Source organism: Tachysurus vachellii, chromosome 8, assembly GCF_030014155.1.
Source record: "Tachysurus vachellii isolate PV-2020 chromosome 8, HZAU_Pvac_v1, whole genome shotgun sequence".
NCBI classification, from domain to species: domain Eukaryota; kingdom Metazoa; phylum Chordata; class Actinopteri; order Siluriformes; family Bagridae; genus Tachysurus; species Tachysurus vachellii.
This window is the reverse complement of record NC_083467.1, coordinates 28,644,002-28,661,501: the sequence shown is the minus strand read 5'-3', so window position 1 is coordinate 28,661,501 and position 17,500 is coordinate 28,644,002. Positions and strand designations below refer to the sequence as shown.

The following is a 17,500-nucleotide window of genomic DNA, read 5'->3' as shown; positions in this document are numbered from 1 at the left end:
ATCTCTTAACATTTAAGGTGCAAAATGTAAGAAAATGTAAGAAATGCTTAATAAAGTGTAATAAAATAGTGCAAAGTGTTAAATATAAACATAGAGAAACGTGAGAATTTAGTGCAGGTTTAGTGCTATGAAGTTCACGACTACAGTCAGACTTATAATATCCAAAAAACTGCCGTACTGGCGCGCTGACTTTTCCTCTTTTATTTGCAATTTCCTCGCTCGCTGCGGCTCATTTCCTGCTCATCAGTCGCCGGTTACTGAAGAAGAATCCAGCAGACCGGCACGAGACAACGATATGGCGCAACCAAACGTGATACTGTTACGTGATTGGCTGTTAGCGTGTCACTCCCTATGTAGCTAGGTTACCAGAGAGCGAGTGCCTTTGTTAATGCAACCAAACTCGCTTCGCAACCTCTGTTTTCTTCCGACGAAGAATAAAAAATATCGACCGTTTTATCGAACACATTTTTTATTGATATCGATCATGTGTCTATCGCGATACATATCGTTATCGTTTTATCGCCCAGCCCTAATGTACACTTATCTGCTCATGAGTCTCTTGTGTCAATTTTAGAAGGGTTGTATCGTCCCAAACGGAACACCGACGTCGATGACAAACGGGCTAATCTTTTGAAGACATTTATTTTTTAAAGAAATCGGCTGACAAATTGAAACCGGACCAATCAGCATGCAATACACCGAAAGCGTTTTTACTTTATACACAGTGGACACGTGTCTTTCTGTGTGTATGTACTCACACACAGCAACGGCACAAAATCCCTCATAAAGTCTGAGGTCCGGCTGCTGTGTGGCAGATGCAGGTGGGAACATTAATAAATGAAAACTTATAAAGATAAGCAGGTTACGTGCAGACAGATGGTCTGATACACGAATGCATGTTTATGTAAAATACTCCGTGATCCCACGTCTTTGTTGTTTAAACTTTGAGTTAGTTGGAGTAAAATATGCAACTCCCTCTGATTAAACTAAAAAATGGTCTGAAAGAGAAAAAAAGGCTGCAATAGAAGATTTAACACGCATGAACATTTCAGCCATGTTGAGACACATTTTTTTTTTTTATGAAGAGTAGACCAGTGAATTTAGGAAGGATTATATGTTAATGGGTTTTTACTGTGTACTGCATTTCTTCTCGCTACCTTGCCCTGACTAATCCCTACATCTGTTCAGGACAGATAGGTCTGCGCCAGTGTTCGATTATTAGGAACGTATTTATAATGTCATTATTGATCAAATATATAGTTCTCATTAGTGATTTTTTTTTTTTGCCTGTCATGTGTTTATGCGAAGAGTCAGATATTGAACAGTCTGATGTCTCCTCTGAGTGACCTGAACGCTGGAACGTGCTGGAACGACTCAAGAAAAAGACCCATTAACAGGTCAGGACTACATTCTGCCCTTCTAATATGTCTCAGCATGTTTCAGATGAACCCACAGGTCTTATATGTAATGTTGGATTTTTAGGTGTGTTCTGCATCACTGTTATGTTGTAAATGCCATGTCTTTTTTCTTGACTCCTGATTCACTAAAATCCATTCTATTCTACCTGTGTCACCGGCTGCCACAAAAAAAAAAAAACCCAAAGGGTACTAGATCCAACCTCGTGCTTAACAGTCTGCAAGGTGTTTATCTTATTACCTGCTACCTGTTATTTTTGTCCAAAGATACTACAAGTAATAGTGGTCAAAGAGTTCAGTTTTAATTAGAATACATCAGACGTTGACCGTTGGGATAAAGTTATAAATCTTTGTTTAGTTGAAACTTCACTGGCTCTTCAGTGAGCTGCTTATTATTTTATTCAGTAATTTATGTTAAAGTCAATGACTGAACTCAGTGATTGATCCAAATTAATAATGATACAGCATCCAATAATAATAATAATATTAATCTATAATAATAACAATAATAATAATAATAATAATAAAAATAATAATAATAAAAATAATAATAATAATAAAATAGATTATAATAATTATTATATTTAATAATTATTGATTTTGTTGAAGTATTGAATTATATATTTAATAAGTATAATTATTTAATAATTATTAATTTATAATAATCAATAATTATTGATTATTATAAAATAATAATAATTATTATTATTGATTATTATTATTAATAATAATAGTAATAATAATAGTAATAATAATAATAATAATAATAATAATAATAATAATAATAATAATAATAATAATAATAATAATAATCTACAATAGTAATAATAATAATCTATAATAAACTCAGATATGAAGAAATTACATAGGTCATTATGTATGTTAGCCCTCTCTTTCGGGTCAAATGACTTATTCATATCTGGGACACTTGAGTTTAGACTCCTGAGAGAAGTCATGAAGGTGATATTCAGATAAGGAATTCCTCAAGTTCAGTCAACTGGATTTTGTCCTTTACTGTCTGTGCTGAATGTAAACAATGTGGGCTAAACACAGGAAGTCTGGCATTCGTCATGCAGCTGAAGCTCTTGCACATTATATTTAACACTGTATTTACAGTCATGTGAAAAAATGAAGACACTCCATTAAATATTTAGAAGTTTTTTAAGAAACGTCGATTTCTGATCTTGTTTTAATTTGTACCTGTAGATGAAAGTGATGTAATTAATTGTAAAAAAAATTGAATTAAAAAATAAAATCACTTTTCACTGGTTAAACAAAAGAAATCAACAAAATGAGTATTTCAACTGAGGAATAAGTTTGTACACCCTGTGCTCTAATAGCTACTGTTTCCCCCTTTGGCTGAAATAACCTCAGTGAGATGTTTCTTTATCCATCTACCAGTTTCTGTCATCGACTGGAAGAAAGTTTCCCCCAGTCCTTAATGCAGAACTCTTTCAGCTGTGTGATGTTTAAGCGGTTTCTTACATTCACACTCCGTTTCAAATCTCCACACAGGATCTCAGTAGGATTTAGATCTGGGCTTTGACACGGTCACTCCAGTATTCTCGTTTTTTTACTTTTCAGCGAGTCCTTGTGGATTTACTGTGGAGGTCCAATTCCGCTTCAGCTTCAATTTTTTGACAGATGGTCTCACATGTTTCTCAAGCACCTTCTGATTCAATGTAGAATTCATAGTGGATTCTGTGGTGATGAGCTGGCCAGGTATTCATGTACAGTATTTTGACATCAACTGTATCATGAGCTTGCTGCAGGTCCTGCGATGATATTTTAGGGTTTTTGGGGACGTCTTTAATCATCTTGCAGTCTACTCTTGGGGTGAATTTGCTTGGACGTCCTGACCTGGTCATGATGGCAAGTTGTTTTAAATGTTCTCCACTGGACAGTGAAACGGCTGATTACAAATTCGTTTTGAGATCTTTTTATATCCCTTCCCTTCCCAGACTTCTTTCTGAAGGCCTCAGAGAGCTCTTTGGATCTCACCATGGTGATACCTCTCACTTTAAGAATTAAGCGCAAACCAAACTAAATATCCGCGTTTTAAATAAGACAAAACGTCTTCAAAATGCTCTGTATTTCATCTGACATTCATGCTGTTAAAGGCAAATGATCAACAAAAGGATGGTGTGATGTGACCTGATACAATTCATAGTTACTATGGTCACATTGAGTGACAGTTACAGAGCACTAAAACAGGAGGAATTAAATCATATTAAATCAGAAATAATATGTAAACGTGTCCTTTCAGGATATCAATCATTGTACATTTTTCTTTGTTAAATAACAATGCGTTATCCATCATGTAGCTGTGTGACAGACGCGTTCCTGCGTGCCGGCTCCCGTGTAAGCAGTTCAAGACTGAAGAGGAGGCGTTTGTCCCGCCGAGCTCAGCTCCTACCTCATCAAGTGTGTGCACGGACTCGTCCTTTGCTGACATATTACAAGCGCCGCTTCTTCGCCATGTACCAATCACCAGTCACAACACAGGTCACACAGATTCTGTCTTTCTTTGCCATCTTTTTAACTTGAGGATGTGTTAGACAGCATAATATTTAAAAAAAATTTTTTTGTCTTTCAAAATTTGGTGTCTGAAGTTTGCTTATTTATTGTTTCACTGGTCCGACAAAATGTGTGTCGTTAAAGCAATTATTATAACTGCAGAGTTATCATAATGCAGTGTGTGTGATTTAATAATCACACAGATATCTTGAACCGTTTTTATACTGTTTTCTGATGTTTCTCTCTCTCTCTCTCTCTCTCTCTCTCTCTCTCTCTCCATTTTTCAATTAATTAGGGAGCAGACTATTCAAGCTACTGGTATTCAAGCTCTCTTTCCTGTGATCCCAGGAGTTCAGCCCCAGACTCCAGCAGCACAAACGGTAGAGCCAACATAATTAACAGCATGCTGAAGCCAAACACTTTGTGTATGTGTGTGTGAGAGAGAGAGAGAGAGAGAGAGATTACACTATCACAGTGGAAGTGTTCCTTCACTTTAGGTGACTTAGCTTTAATTTCATCATGTACAGTATGTCTAAGATATCGCATTAGAATATTTCCTAATAATCTTATTAAATCAAACTCGACGGATCCTGCACATGCTTTCTATGTTAAAGCGAGATGCACTCATACATAACAGTAATAAATGCACATATTAAAGCGGCCTTCGATGCTTAGAGCAACCAGACTTCTGAGTAGATGGAAATTTACATGCACTCATTCCTCCGTGTGTTCAAATGACAATCATCCAGAGTTCAATTTCCAGGAAGCAGCAGACTGCAAATGTAAGAACAGCATTTTAAGTAGATGACGAGTGGCAGTACAGGTCTTAAACTGATGAAGCCACTTGGCCGAGCGGGAAAATGTCTTCAAGATGATTACATTTACATTGATTTATTAGTCAAATGCGGTCATTGTTGAAAACACAACGATAATGTGAAACACGAGGATTCGGTAGGTGAACGTTTAGAGGCTGTATGTGGAACAGAAACAAGTCACACTTTTAATGAGGACCTGAGGAACTGCATAAAGAAGGCATTTTTAACGCAGGTGTAAACATAAAGAGTTTGAAGTCGGTGTATTGCTAATTTGTGCAGCACAAACCAATTTTGTTTCAGTCAGAGTTGCACACACCTGTGTTGACTGTGTTGACATTAACAATCCATTAGCTCAGTGGGATTTTCCATGCGCTTCGAGCCAAACACGGCTTATATAACCGAGAACAATGCTGTAGTACAGAGACAAGACTGAAATAGCATTCTTCTGACTTTAAGCAGGTCTTGCTGTGTTTCTAACAACCCTGATCTCATGTCATGCAATTTCAACTTAAACAAGCACCTAAATGCTATCCGTTTTTTTTATTAGTCACAATTAATACAGGGTTTCCTCACTCACTCACTCATCTTCTACCGCTTATCCGAACTACCTCGGGTCACGGGGAGCCTGGACGGAGTGCCAACCCATCACAGGGCACACACACTCTCATTCACTCACGCAATAACACACTACGGACAATTTTCCAGAGATGCCAATCAACCTACCATGCATGTCTTTGGACCGGGGGAGGAAACCGGAGTACCCGGAGGAAACCCCCGAGGCATGGGGAGAACATGCAAACTCCACACACACAAGGTGGAGGTGGGAATCGAACCCCCAACCCTGGAGGTGTGAGGCGAACGTGCTAACCACTAAGCCACCGTGCCCCTAATTTTAAACTTTAAACTATAATATTTTTTCAATTTCTATACTTATGTATAGCTGCTTTGAGTCAACGTAAATTGTTAAAGGTGCTAGACAAATAAATGTAATTGAATTGATTCCCGGGTCCACCAAGTTGCCCCTGACCAAGGCCCTCAACCCTTAATTGCTCATCTGTGTAAAAATGAGATAACTAAAAACCCAAGAACTATTCCTTGTCCTTCCTTACAAGTGGGAAGTGTTGTATTATCCTTTCATGCTGTAATGGTTGTGACGTGAAACACCTTGGTTTGTACTTGCATGATTAAGTGTGCGTGTGCAGAAGGAACTATAAAATGTTTAGACCAGAACTTAGCCCTTAAATGCTGCCGCTGTTGTCGTGATTGTTGTCAACGACTGCATCACAAAGCTATAACCTTACATTATTGTAATACAAAACAAACGTTTTAGTAGGTTTAAAGGTGACACGAGAGGGTTTTTAAAATGTATGTACAATCTGTAATAGGAAAACTAGTTAGTTACTGGTTCGTAGGTTAGTTACCTAAAATGTATCAGCGAACATTTATAATTATTAATGTAAAATTAGACGTCTCAATAGAAATAAATTGTAATACAAGTTAAATTGCGATCGAAGCGCCTTCAAAGCAGTGGATTTGCAGGCGCTTCGATCGCAATTTAACTTGTATTACAATTTATTTCTATTGAGACGTCTAATTTTACATTAATAATTATAAATGTTCGCTGATACATTTTAGGTAACTAACCTACTGTTTTTATCCTGTTCTACAGAGAGCTCAGTGTCCCACAGTATCCATACTGCTTCCTTCAAAGATGACTGGTTCCATCAGTCTCAATCCACCATCCTGTCACCCAGCTGCACCACGCAGGAACACGCGTCCTCCATATTCAGTAAGAAATAGCACAAGTTACACAAAATTCCTCTGCCATGAAAACTAGTTATTCTCCTAGGACATGCCTTTAACACTGGTACTGTCACCAAAGCAACAGTAGAGTTGTTTCTCAGTAAACCTCACTGTCACTGAAAGAAATGTTTACACACAAAAACGGCCGTTACTCACTTTATACGCTGATTGTTTCTAATCAGTTTTTGCCTAAATGTGTTGATAGCTGGGGGCACGGTGTCTTAGTGGTTAGCACGTTAGCCTCACACCTCCAGGGTTGGGGGTTCGATTCCCACCTCCACCTTGTGTGTGTGGAGTTTGCATGTTCTCCCCGTGCCTCGGGGGTTTCCTCCGGGTACTCCGGTTTCCTCCCCGGTCCAAAGACATGCATGGTAGGTTGATTGGCATCTCTGGGAAATTGTCCGTAGTGTGTGATTGTGTGAGTGAATGAGAGTGTGTGTGTGCCCTGTGATGGGTTGGCACTCCGTCCAGGGTGTATCCTGCCTTGATGCCCGATGACGCCTGAGATAGGCACAGGCTCCCCGTGACCCGTGGTAGTTCGGATAAGCGGAAGAAAATGAGTGAGTGTTGATAGCTCAGGAGTAAAGGGAAAAAATGTGTGCAGGTCATTTAATTCATTTAATATGAAGGTAAATGTCTTGTTACAGATTGCACTTATGAGCTCGAATCTGCACAGATGCACAGCAAAGCAACACCAATTCAGGAGACGCTCACAGTGAAGAGACGCCGCCGAGCGTCAGACAAGCGACAGGCAGTCATCGGTACGGCTCACTCCGTGTTCTGTCACTCACAGAAACATCGAGAATCACATTCATCACTATTTATGTACTACTGAATGATCTATGGTGTGTATTACCGATTCAAATTTAAGCTATGATTCTGCTGTATTTTGTTACTCATTAGACATGTGTGCGTCCCGGTCCGGCTTGTTTTCTCTCAGTACTGAGGACAGTACAGAGGACGTGCTAATACCCAACCGCAAAATCCTACAAGAGAAAAAGTCACAGGTACACCCTGGTTAATGCTACTACTAATAAACTATACTCCATAGGTATAATAATACTGAATCAGGTGTCAGGTCACATCCAGGCTTTTTTACTAGTGTGAATTGATTCAGATGAACAGGAAGAGATGAACGTTGTGTGTGGTTTGTTCCTCACAGATTCCAGTGCGCAGGAGAAACGGTGAAAGCGCCTTCAACATAAACAACATAGTCATCCCAATGTCTATGGCTGCCTCTACCAAATTGGAGAAGCTGGAGTATAAGGACATTGCCACACCCAGGTATCATGGCATACAATAATGTCGAATATACATAATGTACACATCATTCTTCATTCATTCATATATTGGGGTGGAATCATTCAGGAAGATAACAAGTGGAGCCAAACCATTAAGAGTAAAATAAAATAAATGCCCTCACATCATAAAAGAGCTTCTATACGGCCAAACGTATACACGTGTAGACACCTGCCCATCACACCTAAGGGCCTTTTTACACCCGGTCACTTCACGTGTTGTCTCTCATCCGATATCTATCTGATTTGTTAAAACTGTTCCCTTTACATTAGGCCACATAAATGTGTCTCAGCGAATCGGATATCGATCCGATCTTTCTACTCCCGCCCAAAATTCAGATATATTTTACCTCATTTTTACCTAATTGAAATGGAACACGCTTTCACGCAAGCAGACGAAAAAACTCGTTACGACGGTTATGCTACAAAAAAGACAACCCTGCGTGTCGTCCGTGTTATTTGTTTCTGGCGCGATGCACGACTCGTGAGTCACCTGCGAGTGACGTCCTTCCATTTGGGAGGAGTATAGAGCTGACATATGTGGCTTGAACAACCACATTCATTTACACCTGTCCAGTTTCATCTGAAACACGTCCCAGACCACCTCCTGAAGGGGTTTGTACTGTCGGATTTATATCCGTCTCCAAAACGTTTCGGAGGGCATTTAGACCTGGTCTTTTTACCGTCGGATAGATATCTGATCACAGAAAACACATGAAGTGACCAGGTGTAAAAAAACCCCTATATGTGGGTCTTGTTCAAACTGTTGCAACAAAGATGGAAGCATGCAATTGATTAGAATGTGTTTATACGCTGCAACATTAATATGTCTGTTAAATACAACCAAGGTTTTCAAACCCGTTCTATCATGACAATGATATAAAACAAGCTCCAATAAGACATGACAAGACCTCAACCCCACTGAACACCATTGGGATGCATTGGAATTCTGACCCTACTGTTCTCACTAAAGCTCTTGTGGTAGAACAAACAAATCCTCACATCCAAGTTCCACAATCTAATAGAAAACCTTTCCAGAAGAGTGTAAATGTATTATAGTAGCAAACTCCATGTTAGTGCTAATGAATTTAGAATCGGACGCTCAGTAAACACATCTGAGCCCACATACTGTACGTGTTTCCCCTATACAGCGACCCTTCTTCTTTTAAGGTGTCTGTAGGATTGCAGTCGTTATATTCAATATAAACTAAATTAGATTAGAAGACAGTTGTCTTTATCCTGCCTTTCCAGGTGGACAGTTTTTATTAGAGATGCATCAGTAATAATACTGGTAGCAGGTTTCACTGAAATACAAGGCTCAATTAAATGTACTTGTTTTTTTTTTTGTTTAAAAATGTCCTAATACCAGCATCTGATACCAGGTGATTTGATGTGACATAAGCCCAGGGTTCAAATGAATAAGCGACACAAAATGATTTATTTCATAAATAAATCAAAATGAGGGGTCACGGTGGCTTAGTGGTTAGCACGTTCGCGTCACACCTCCAGGGTTGGGGGTTCGATTCCCACCTCCGCCTTGTGTGTGTGGAGTTTGCATGTTCTCCCCGTGCCTCGGGGGTTTCCTCCGGGTACTCCGGTTTCCTCCCCGGTCCAAAAACATGCATGGTAGGTTGATTGGCATCTCTGGAAAATTGTCTGTAGTGTGTGATTGTGTGAGTGAATGAGAGTGTGTGTGTGTGTGTGTGCCCTGTGATGGGTTGGCACTCCGTCCAGGGTGTATCCTGCCTTGATGCCCGATGACGCCTGAGATAGGCACAGGCTCCCCGTGACCCGAGATAGTTCGGATAAGAGGTAGAAAATGAGTGAGTGAATGAGAAATCAAAATGATAGATTACGCAATTTATGAGGAAAATCAAAGCAAAAAGGACCACAAACTGTGCTGAAAAAAATCTTTCTACAATACTAGAAACCTGATATAAATAACATAAGAAAAAAGTATTGAATACCGAGTACTTCACGCCAACGCCATAACACAAGTATATACAACATACAGCCATATAGAAGTGCTTATCTGGAATGAAACAAACCCCACTTTACTGTAACCTTACACATACTAAGTTAACAAATATAGCTAGCTAAATCATTTCATTTCATTAAAGAGCAGCACTTAAACACACGTGTGCATTTAATGGTTTTTATTTGAACCGAAGGAACAACAAGAAAAGCATCTACGCTGTAAAGTGTGAAGAATATTAAGGTAAACATGTGTTTTTATGATGGTTATCTTTTGTGTTCTTTCAGCTGGAGGATACTAGAGATTTCCCCACTCATAAAGAAAGAGGAGAAGAAAGACGTAAATATGGTACATATACAGTAGTTATGTGTACACGCTAACATTTATATCCCACTGTAATAAATACCGTGTTTATTCATTCACAGTTACATAGAAATGATGATCTTAGAATTGTTGCATGTTTTAGATGATCAACTATGTTTAGAAAAAAAAACAGAAATTATCTGGAGAGGAATCGTACATGTGAAAAAAATGTAATCGATGTTGTTTGCTCTTAACATTCAGGTGAATTGTGTCTTCTTCTTTTCCCTTCTTGCAGGTGGAGTCGCTATCAGATGAGGTGTTTATTCAGCGACACCAGATCTATGAACACAGAGAGAAAGTCTGCTGGAGTTCCTGGGAAAAGAGCAGGAGATCCACATACAGGACTAGGTAAGAGTGTGTGTGTATGTAAGTTTGTGTGTGTGTGTATGTTTGTGTGTGTATATGTGTGTACAGTAGGTGTGTGTATATGTGTGTGTGTATTTGTGTGTATATTTGTGTGTATATGTGTGTGTGTGTGTGTATTTGTGTGTATGTGTATATTTGTGTGTATTTGTGTGTATATTTGTGTATATATGTGTGTGTGTTTGTGTATATATGTTTGTGTGTGTGTATATGTGTGTGTATATTTATGTTTATGTGTGTATGTGTGTGTATATATGTGTATGTGTGTATTTGTGTGTGTATGTGTGTGTGTGTTTGTGTATATATGTTTGTGTGTGTGTATATGTGTGTGTATATTTATGTTTATGTGTGTATATGTGTGTATGTGTGTGTGTTTGTGTATATATGTTTGTGTGTGTGTATATTTATGTTTATGTGTGTATGTGTGTGTATATATGTGTATGTGTGTATTTGTGTGTATATGTGTGTATGTGTGTGTGTGTTTGTGTATATATGTTTGTGTGTGTGTATATTTATGTTTATGTGTGTATGTGTGTGTATTTGTGTGTGTATATTTGTGTGTATATGCGTGTGTGTTTGTGTATATATGTTTGTGTGTGTGTATATGTGTGTATATTTTTGTTTATGTGTGTTTGTATATTTGTGTGTATATGTGTGTATGTGTGTGTGTTTGTGTATATATGTTTGTGTGTGTGTGTATGTGTGTGTATATTTATGTTTGTGTGTATGTGTGTGTGTGTGTATTTGTGTGTATATGTGTGTATATGCGTGTGTGTATATTTATGTTTATGTGTGTATTTGTGTGTATATGTGTGTGTATGCGTGTGTGTGTGTGTGTATTTGTGTGTGTGTATATGTGTGTGTATGCGTGTGTGTGTTTGTGTATATATGTTTGTGTGTGTGTGTGTGTGTAGGTGTGTGTGTATTTGTGTGTGTGTGTATTTATGTGTGTGTGTGTGTGTGTGTGTGTGTGTTTAAATCAAAGCACAGAGCAACTGAGAGTACTTTCTTGTGCTCTATCACCAGAACACATTTAGATAAGATTTGTTACTGATATATTTTGTTCTCCTGAGCAGTCAAAACAAAAAAACAAGCATGTAGTAAGTGTTGGTAAAAAAAGATGAGTCTATTGAGTGAATATGAACAAATGCCAAAGATACACGGCTTTTGTGTTCCTGGGACAGACACTATTCTGTCTCTAAAGCTACAGTGAAGACAATAAAAATTCATTTCTTTACAATAAATAAATGTAGAAGTTCTAGTCATAGGGATCGAGAGCTAACAGTCACCTCACAAGTGCAGATGATTTGTGGTAATGGCTCTGGTTATCCAAAAGGGAATCCTTGTGTGACCAGCGTGTGACCAGCGTGTGACCAGCGTGTGACCAGCGTGTGACCAGCGTGTGACCAGCGTGCTCTTTATATATTCACACACTGTGGGTTGTGTAGAAAGGGACCTCTGGGGTTCAGATGTGTAATTAGAAGGATGCTCTTATTCTGAGTCTTTGTACCTGACAGATAATGAACATGACTTTCAGCATGATTTGTTTTTGCTGATTTTTCTTTATATACCGTAAAGTATTTGCACCAAACTTAATGTTTTCCCTTTCCTAATGTCTGTGTCCTCATCACCACTCCGTCACGCAGGTCTCCCGGCAGCACGGACGTATCCTCTGATTGCGAATCGATGTCATGGATGTGCGGCGGACTTACAGACACAACAGAGGAAGAAAGAAAAGTGAGAATAATTATAGCGTGAACCATACAGTGGTTTTATACAGTGACAAAAAATGCTAATGAATATTAATTGTAGGAATAGTGTGTTCCTGTGTGCATTGTGTGTGTGGGGCAATGTGTTGTGTGTGTGTGTGTGTGTGTGTGTGTGTGTGTGTGTGTATGTGTGTGTGTGTGTGTGTGTCCGAAGCACTCTTCAGCAGCACGTGGATGATTATGTTGCATTTGTCTGACAAATTGGATGGATTGCCCTGAGCCTGATGCCCACACACACACACACACACACACACACACACACACACACACACACACAGAGCCCCACACACACCTGCACCTTCTGTAGTGTTAGATCTATTTTTACATCTCCTTTATCTCCGTTGTGCAGTAGTAAATGTCAAAAGGTGATGGCTTCTCTCCACACCATTTCACTTTCTCTCTCATACTCTTACACACACACACACACACACACACACACACACACACACACACACACACACACACCCTCTGAATGGCATGAAAGTCAGCACAGACACACAGCTTATGGCACACCTCAATTTACTGCTCTGTCTGCGAGCTTCAGGGTGAAATGTGTAGAGAATACAAGCAAGGGAGGAGTATTGGCTTTAGAACAGTTAATATACTGTACAGACACATCTGAAACACTAACAGACACATACTAATTGTTGGGTTAATAATCATTGTTAGCGTTATCACTAACTTTAGCAAGCTCTCTTGTTGCTAACGTGACTCGCTATTGTTCTCTGGCAATTTTAAGTTTACTAATGTAGAACAGAACTACAAGCCACTTAGGCCTTTAACTGTAAAAGTGTAGTTAAAGTTGCTATGTATGAGCTTCATGTGCTCTGACAGAGTGAGCGAAAGGAGCAAAATCTTCATATATCTAACATCCATATCTATATGTACTGCATCATCAGAACTGTCAGTCATCACATCATCCGTATGTCACACACACACACACACACACACACACACACACACACACTACTGCTGCTATATATTGTACAAAAAGCATAATATTGCACAATACTGTTATTTGCACTACCATGCACTTCTCATACTGTCTGCATTGTCTTGTATAGTATAGTGTTATTTATGTGTGTATTGTATAGTATAGTGTTATTTATGTCTGTACTTTTGAGCGTCACAAACAGCTGGAACAAGATTCCTTGTGTGTGTCAACACACTTTGCCAATAAACCTGGTTCTGGTTCTGGTTCTGGTTCTGATTCTGATTCTCTATGATCCTGGAAAAACGTTTCATTTCATTGTGTAACTGCATCAGATATATATACGGTTGAAATGACAATAGACAACAGACTCGAGTCATATGACTTGACTCGAGTCAGACTTAAGTCACAAATTTGAGACTTGCTTGACAAATATTAAAAAAAGACTCGACTTGACTTTGACTTGACATTCATGACTTGAGGCTTGACTCTGAATTGAGTTAATTCAGAGACGAGGGACTCGAGTCATACGACTTGACTCGAGTCTGACTTAAGTCGCAAATTTGAGACTTGCTTGTGACTTGCACGTGTGACTTACTCCCACCTCTGCAATACAAGCTTCTTGACTTGGTTTGACATGTCTACAGGACAACACTACATGCTTTATAAAATCCTAAACGATCATCCAGTTTGAACCGCAGTTGTTTGTGACCTTAATTATATAAACGTTAATATACACCGACATCCTGTACGCTAACAAAAAATAATTTTAATGCAGATTATAATTAGAAATTGGTTGAATACACAGTTTTTATATCTGACTAACAGCAGATTAACAGTGAAAATATCAGCCATGTGGGCATCAGGCAGGCAACTTATGAAAATATAACATCTTTAAGTGCTGATATGTTTTTTAACTGCTTCCAGATAGAATTTACTGACATCTCTGGCCTTTTGAAACGTGCTTCTTATCCCTAACTAACATGCAACCAGTTAGCTCTTTTTGCATGATACAGTCTCTGCATCACACACTCGTTTTTCATGTCCACGTAGCCTCGGCCACCTTGGGAGAGACGCCTGTTCCCGCTGTCCGAGAGTGACGAGGAAGCTCTGAGCTGCGACGAAGGTGAAGCGCTCGAGGCAGTGGTTACACTCTGGTCAAATAACGAGCAGACGGGTTCCAGTTTGTCAGAGAGCAGCTGTAAGAATGCTTACACACCTCCCCCTGCTGGACACAGATAGAACAACAAGCACGGAGTGACTTCAACCCCCTTATTCACACCGGTACGTCAATCAAACGGTACAGAATTTATTTTCGAACTCTGTGCACTTTGTTGCTATGGAATAAATTTGTGAATTAATTTTTGTTCACACAGACAGAAGTCTGAGCAGAGTAGCAGAGCAGAGGGCTACGAAGCAGGAAATGACATCACGGTGAAGCGTCATTGCTGATTGATGGTCTAAGATGCTTTTTATCTCACCTCTCTGTCACAGAGTTTTAACACGGTTTTATTAACACTCTTGGGTTACTAGTTTTTAAACATATTTAAATGTACCGTAATGTAGTACATTTATTTTTTAAATACCTAGTAGGCCGTCCCCAGGTTTTAGCTTTAACATTAGTTTATATTTTTTATTTGAGAAATAGCAGACTATTTTTCTCAGTAAAACAACATATGTCATAAAATGAAGCAGACTCATCATTGGAGAAAACCGCACACACACACAGCATACAAATACATGCAAATAATTGTGTGCTTGCACATTTACTGCTCTGTGGTAACCGTTTGGAGAAGAAACCCCAGTAACAGCAGATACTCAGCTCTGTAGTGTAAGAACTGTAATATATTATGTACTCAAATCTGATTGGGCAGAAGGTATGCGTTTTATGGATGGCGCTGACACTTTTAACAGTTACAGGTTTTCTCGATTGCTAAAACACATTTCTTGAACCAGTCAACCATTTTCTCAGAACTGTAAACACAAAACCAAATATTCAAACTAAATTTCCAAAACCTTTGACTCTTCTGCCAAAATCAAACACTCGCCCCTAAACTATTTAACCTGTCCTCAAAATCAAACTATGCTTTCAGATCATAAACACAACCCATCAATATATAAACACTATGGAGCAATCATTAGACACAACACAAAAAAATGGAGAACACAGCATCCAGGTCATGTAGTTAAAGAAAATGTTGTTTGTTACTGTATACACAGTAAGTAAATGCCATTTGCAATAAAGAAAATATTACAGTAACCATCACTTAGTACTGTCAAAGAAAATTATAAATGAAAAGCATAATAAACTCAAATGTTGTGCAACTGAAAAGTCTGTTTTACACAATTCAGTCTGCCTCAGCGTCACGTCTTCATGCTGGGTCTGGCCAGAGGACTTCATCCACCTCACAGGCAATGTTGTCCCTTGCCAGGCAACGGGGGAAAACCCTCTGGTGTGACGGATCCAGCCTTGACAACATTCCACACCTATGTCTCCACAGGCCAATTCCATAGCCTCTAGAAGACTTACCTTTTTATGGGTTTCGGTCATAGACCTTCCACCGCCACGCAGAGAAAAATTCCTTGATTGGGTTTAGAAAAGGGCTGTATGGTGAAAGGAAAACGTTTAAGAATTGCTGGTTGATATTGAACCATTCACGTACACGGACACTCCGGTGAAAGCTGACATTGTCCCAAACCACCACATACACAGCATGCACTGCCTGCTGATAATCCTGGTGCTCACGCTCAAGCAGAACATCCCGAAGACCACCCAGAAAGGTTAAAAGATGTTCAGTGTTGTATGGCCCCAGGGCTGCATGATGGTGGAGAACCCCACGGTTACTTATGGCTGCACAAAGGGTGACATTGCCACCACGCTGGCCAGGGACACCCACGATGGCACGTTGGCCAATTATGTTCCTGCCTCTCCCTCTCCTCTTTGCCAGATTGAACCCTGCTTCATCAACGAAAATGCATTCATGGGGCCTTTCCATGGAATCCAGTTCAAACACTCTGTACACATGTAAAAAAGGATACATACAGTAATTAGTTTACAGTAGTAAGTGATACAGAAAGACAAACTTCTGCAAGTGTATTTGTATACACACCTTACAGTATTTACATACCCTACACTAGTATAAAGGGCAGTTTACAGTAACGGTTGGCTAGTAGCATAGAATTGTACTGTAAGCATCAGAGCCGAAAGTGTCTGAGTGTACACTTACTTGTACATATTGACATCGTAGTTCTTTGACCCGTTCTGAGTTGCGCTCAAAGGGTACTCATGCGTAGCCTGTTGCGTTTGAGGACACGATCAATGGTCGAAAGGCTGACACTGTTCATTCCTTCAAAGATTTGCATTGTCTTCAACAACTCTTTCCTGTATTTCAAATAAGAACAGGAACTACTGTAACTTCAGTCTTAGATGTTCCACAGCATTAAATATCCATGAAGATATTTTTCTTCATGAAGATTTCAGACCTTCGGTGAAAAGACGCTGAGGTAAAAAAGGATCCTAAGGTATCTAGAGATGAACCAGCTCCAGTTGGATTCCGCTTCATTCTAAGAGAAGATGTCAACTCCATGTGGTCTCTGAGGACAACGACCTCCTCATCAATACACAATTATCAGACTGTATCTGACTGTAAAAAGGACTTTATTTATAATAACACTCTCTGGTGTTTATAACAGTTTATAATCACACCCTCCAGTGTCACCCAAATGAGGATGAGGGTCACTTTTGAGTCTGGTTCCTCTCGAGGTTTCTTCCTTTACCATCTAAGGGAGTTTTTCCTCCCCACAGTCACCTGAGTCACCTCAGACTTGTTCATTAGAGATAAATACAAACACATTTAAATAGAAGTCTGATATTAATCTGGAACTTTTGTATAATATTTCTTATATTCTGTAAAGCTGCTTTGAGACAATGTCAATTGTAAAAGGTGTTAAATACATTTGAATTGAATTGAATATATCAATGAATTCAAATAAAAATAATATAAATAAATAAACAGAAAGTTGACAAAACAAAACCATAAAAAACAACAATAACAACAACAACAATAATACCACCACTACTACTACTAATAATAATAATAATAATAATAATAATAACAACAACAACAACAACAACAACAACAACAATAATAATAATAATAATAATAATAATAATAATAATAATAATAAACAACTTTTTGGTAGATTTTGTTCTGTTCTATGATATACAGTATGTGTATGTTCAGTGGCCAC

At 38.8% G+C, this 17,500-nt stretch overlaps 1 protein-coding gene across 3 annotated transcripts in view; it reads left to right on the top strand.

Annotated features, from left to right (window-relative positions):
• The window catches only part of kansl1l (KAT8 regulatory NSL complex subunit 1-like), a 28,261-nt gene extending 11,150 nt beyond the window's left edge, over positions 1-17,111 (top strand). For 2 of the 3 annotated variants that reach the window (XM_060877122.1, XM_060877123.1), the window contains exons 5-16: positions 1,309-1,397; positions 3,740-3,920; positions 4,228-4,312; positions 6,417-6,536; positions 7,198-7,311; positions 7,454-7,557; positions 7,713-7,834; positions 10,111-10,171; positions 10,422-10,534; positions 12,196-12,286; positions 14,303-14,533; positions 14,626-17,111. In XM_060877122.1, the coding sequence (XP_060733105.1) occupies positions 1,309-1,397; positions 3,740-3,920; positions 4,228-4,312; positions 6,417-6,536; positions 7,198-7,311; positions 7,454-7,557; positions 7,713-7,834; positions 10,111-10,171; positions 10,422-10,534; positions 12,196-12,286; positions 14,303-14,491 (1,269 nt within the window). In that variant the 3' untranslated portion in view covers positions 14,492-14,533; positions 14,626-17,111. The remainder of the gene's footprint in view (positions 1-1,308; positions 1,398-3,739; positions 3,921-4,227; positions 4,313-6,416; positions 6,537-7,197; positions 7,312-7,453; positions 7,558-7,712; positions 7,835-10,110; positions 10,172-10,421; positions 10,535-12,195; positions 12,287-14,302; positions 14,534-14,625) is intronic. The other variant, XM_060877124.1, reaches the window with a different exon arrangement.
• Positions 17,112-17,500: the final 389 nt, after the last annotated feature.